This window comes from Austrofundulus limnaeus, unplaced genomic scaffold, assembly GCF_001266775.1.
Source record: "Austrofundulus limnaeus strain Quisiro unplaced genomic scaffold, Austrofundulus_limnaeus-1.0 Scaffold330, whole genome shotgun sequence".
Classification (NCBI taxonomy): domain Eukaryota; kingdom Metazoa; phylum Chordata; class Actinopteri; order Cyprinodontiformes; family Rivulidae; genus Austrofundulus; species Austrofundulus limnaeus.
The window spans coordinates 56287-60433 of NW_013952732.1; the positions used below are offsets into that span (position 1 = coordinate 56287).

The following is a 4147-nucleotide window of genomic DNA, read 5'->3' on the forward strand; positions in this document are numbered from 1 at the left end:
TACAGCTGTTTTTGTGTTGGTTAAGTGTGTTTTGCTGTGGCGGCCATCTTGAATGGGGTTGACTCTRAAAGGTTGATCAGTTTYAGACGAACATCAGGTGATAATTTACTGAGATTTTTGGTTCATGAGATATTTTGCTAACTGCACACAGAGCCTTCTACAGTGGGCGGGGACCTGGGATTGTTGCAGGGGTTCTGTGTAACAAACAGTATCTTACCTGWTGTAGATGACTTCATATATATTTGTCCCTAATAACAAAGGAGACAAAGACTTCCAAATGACAACGTAATGGCTTGCCTTTGTTCTGTGTAACAAACAGTATCTTACCTGTTGTAGATGACTTCATATATATTTGTCCCTAATAACAAAGGAGACAAAGACTTCCAAATATAATCAAATATGAGTTTATTTTTTTATAAATCATTCTTACAAAATTGACATTTATCTATTTCATTTGTGGCCTCTATAAAAGTCTTCTCTTAATTCCAAGGTAGGAGGGAGGAAAGGCATCAGGACAGCTGGACTTGTGTTTTTATTGTTTTAAATCACCGGCCGGATATGTCGTCAAACAGGAAGTGGTCATGCGTCGTCACCGCAGCAACAGTGTCCAAACACAACATGAAAACGAGGGGAAACGGGATCCGTAACTCATCCAGTGTATGTAGTCAGAAATGTTTAAAGGTTCTGCTGGAGCCGGTGGCYTCCAGCAGAACTGTCGAGAGGAAAAAGGCACAAATCAAGAGCAGGCAGGGTTTTTTTTTTTTCAGCGGCGCCGACGCGGCCCGGAACGTTTCAGGTAAACTTTCATCCCGCGTCGAAGAGCCAGATAATAACTTGCATAAAGTTCTCTGTAAGCTAAACTCAGGCTCATTACGGTAAAACACGGGAGGGAGGGGATCTGAAAACGGTCCCATCTGGTACCAGGGACCCAGCTGCTTGTTATTCCTCGTGTCAGCCGGTGTGGTTTTTATAATTTGACTCCCGTGGAGAGCCAAGATGGTGCAGCCCAATCCAATTCTAGATCAGTGCTGTCTGCAGCCATCAGGAGTCACAGAACTGCTGCTGGAARCGCTCAGAACTCTCTCGGGGAGTCCTGAATTAGAAATACATTCGAGGGTGATGGATGTGATATCTGGCGTCTGCGCGCAGGAAATAAGATGAATAAATACCGACGCTCCCCTCAGAGACACGGGATTAGTCCCGATGTCGCAGTCGGATCCGTTTTTAACGAACGCAGGAATGTGAAACGTTTTTTTTTTTTTCTGCAGACCTGACGTCGGTTCTGTTTGTTTTTTAGTCCCAGAGTAAATAAAAACATGATGTCCAAAACAAAGACATGATGGGAAAAGATGTTCCACCGGCTGTAAAAACAAAAAAAACAAAGAAAAGTTTACAGTGATAACAGCGTTGAAACATGCTGACAGAAAGGCCACYAAAAGCTTTAATTCAAGAGCTTTAAAGGGATAATTCAGATATTTCTGCACTGGGGTTCTGTGTGAAGTCCTGCCTGCTGTAGATGATCTGTTTGTGTAAACTTCATCACCAGTGATGACAAATCACAGCACTTCCAACATGGATGTCACGTTTCACACAGGGTCTAATCTAAACCAGATTACAGCTGCTGCTCCGTGCAGTTTGTCCCAGTAGAGCTACCGTAGATGAACCAGGTGAAGTTACTGAAACGGTTGATTTGTGAATAAATAACTGGTGAAAAACAGCTTTAATCGCAGCAGCAGCCTAAGATTAGATTAAGTTATTTTTTAACGTTAAGAGTGGAACAATACATTGTGATAAATCATTAACATATTGAATAATTACATCAAGAAAACAATTCATAAATGCTSTTTATACAGATTAGTTAGGTTAGGACCTGCTCGGACTCTTTCAGGAGTTTTTCTGTCTGTTTTGGGGAAACTAAGTGCCTCAAACAGAAATCTGCCAACATCTCACAATTTGTTGAGAATGGTTCAGAATAAATATTTATAGTCGTTGATGTAATATCAGTGGTCAGATTTAGCAGTTTCTTGTTTTGAGCTTCACATGTATGAATGGATTAAATTTTAAATTTGCTGTGACGACAAAATAGTTTCCGCTGAAAGTGCTACAGCTAACTGCACCTGTAATATAAAACCGACAAATTACTATTTATTTATTTATTTTAGCATGGCAGTTTTCTTTAATCGTGGTCAACCTGTGAGCTCGTCTGTYCAAAACATTATCTACAGCAGGTAAGATATTCATTGTGCAAGATGTGAGCTATCCCTTTAAAGTGGATGCAGTGAGCAGATGTTATGAGGTGAAATGTTCAAAATATGTTTCATTAATTTAAAGTCTGCGAGGTCGTCTGATATGTTGAAGGGGAAACATTTAAACGACGCGACGTCTCCCCTGTAAGGATGGAGCTCAGAGACCACGCAGGAAAAGAAACAAAGTTTGGGTTCTGCTCCATTTCAGCCACAAATATTCGTTTCGCTCGTTTCATAAGAGGAAAAATGGACTCCGCTCGAGCTTACGGTTGGATGAGCCAACTTTTCAAGGCTCTGCGCACAAACAGAGGGAAATAAAACGGGGAAATGAGAAACGAAATGAGACGTTTTTCTAACTCAACCTCGGCGATAAAAGGCGAGCAGACAGAGCGTTAGAAAAGACATYGACACGTAAAGGAATGAACCGACATGTTTGTGGTGCTGAAAACAACCTCAGGATTAACAGCTCGGACGCTGCTGTTTTTAATTTTTTTTACCTTATTGGTGGAAACAAAGGATTGTGTTCTGAGTCCAGTTTTACGTCCTGATGCAGACGAGGGAGGGGGTAGTATTCGTGGTAGGTTGGGTTGCCAGGTTAGCCGTCGCGAACACCATCCTGCGCGTGTGCGGAGAGCAGGACGTCCTCGTACAAAAAAATATTCTACCCCACAGCTCCTGTCAGTAGTGTGCCGTGTGTTTGTGGAACAAACTGTACGGTTTGGCATCTTTTTGTCTTTAAATCCAGATTTTTTTCGTCCCTCCTGCATCAGCTCCTGGCAGCAGCAGAGCTGTGCTCATTGGCAATGTGCTGAGTGGAAGACAGAGCAGCGTCTCTCCCTGTCCATCCCGCTGTGGTCCGGCTCCTCCGGCCCTCCGAGTCCCTCTCCCCCTGCGCGGGGTCTCCCCAGAGGGGGCGGCGGTCCTGTCAGAGCCTCTCGATGTCCCTGTACTTTTTGCGGAGGATGGAGACCTGGTCCTTGAAGAGGACCGGGTCCAGTCTCATCTGGGAGTGGATGAGCGGCATGGTGCCGAACCAGCTGGCGAACTTGTTCATGCAGGTCTGCCGCTGGGCGAAGTGGTCCGGATCGGCCCAGCGGGACGCCCTCGAAGACTGAGGAGGAAGAACAAAACTTTACTCTTTCAAATCAACAGAGTTCCTACAGTTTAGGGCAAGTTAAATTTAAGTCTTTTTAATGCCAAATTAAATTAAATTTAAGACCAATTTCACAATAAACACAAAGGACAAAAAAATAAAAACAGGCAGAAACTCATACATCAAAGTATTTTTGGTTGAAGTATTCAAATATTCCTAATAAACAAATTGTTTTTAACCGTATCGAACTGCTTTTTAGTCAAATATAGCAAAAATATTCTTAGTCAGTTTTAAACAATTTAATTCCTGGAAATTCTCTAACGGACGCACAGTGGGTTCTCAACCCTAATTTACTGTGGATGAAACCTTAAAGTGCCTGTGACATCAATTTTTTTTGTAAGGAAATGTGAATACATTTTTGGAAATACAACATTAACATATTATGAAACAAATTTCACGATGCTCAGACAGACGGTTGTTGAGATATTTGCATGTGAAGCAACAGGAAGTGATGTTTAAATATGAGAAGTCTTGTACCTAAACTGGATGAATTCAAAGTAATAMTTGCTYAGACACAAGCACATGTTATGGCTATATCAGAATCATGGCTGACTCCTGCTATACCAAATTCATTTCTTTCAGTTGAAAATGATTCATTGTATCGTAGAGACCGTACTGATAGGCTTGGAGGTGGTTTTGCAGTTTATGTTCACAAGAAATACTCACATTTTATAATATAATCTCCTTTCAGTAACGGTTGTTGTTACATATAAACCTCCAAGTGTTAATTCAACTAAATATTTAGCGC

The 4147-nt window shown here is 41.8% G+C and overlaps 1 protein-coding gene across 1 annotated transcript in view; it reads right to left on the reverse strand.

The window, feature by feature from the left end:
• Positions 1-388: 388 nt before the first annotated feature.
• The window catches only part of ext1b (exostosin glycosyltransferase 1b), a 136864-nt gene continuing 133105 nt past the window's right edge, over positions 389-4147 (reverse strand). The window contains exon 11 of the mRNA XM_014022448.1: positions 389-3357. Coding sequence (XP_013877902.1) covers positions 3172-3357 — 186 coding nt within the window. The 3' untranslated portion in view covers positions 389-3171. The remainder of the gene's footprint in view (positions 3358-4147) is intronic.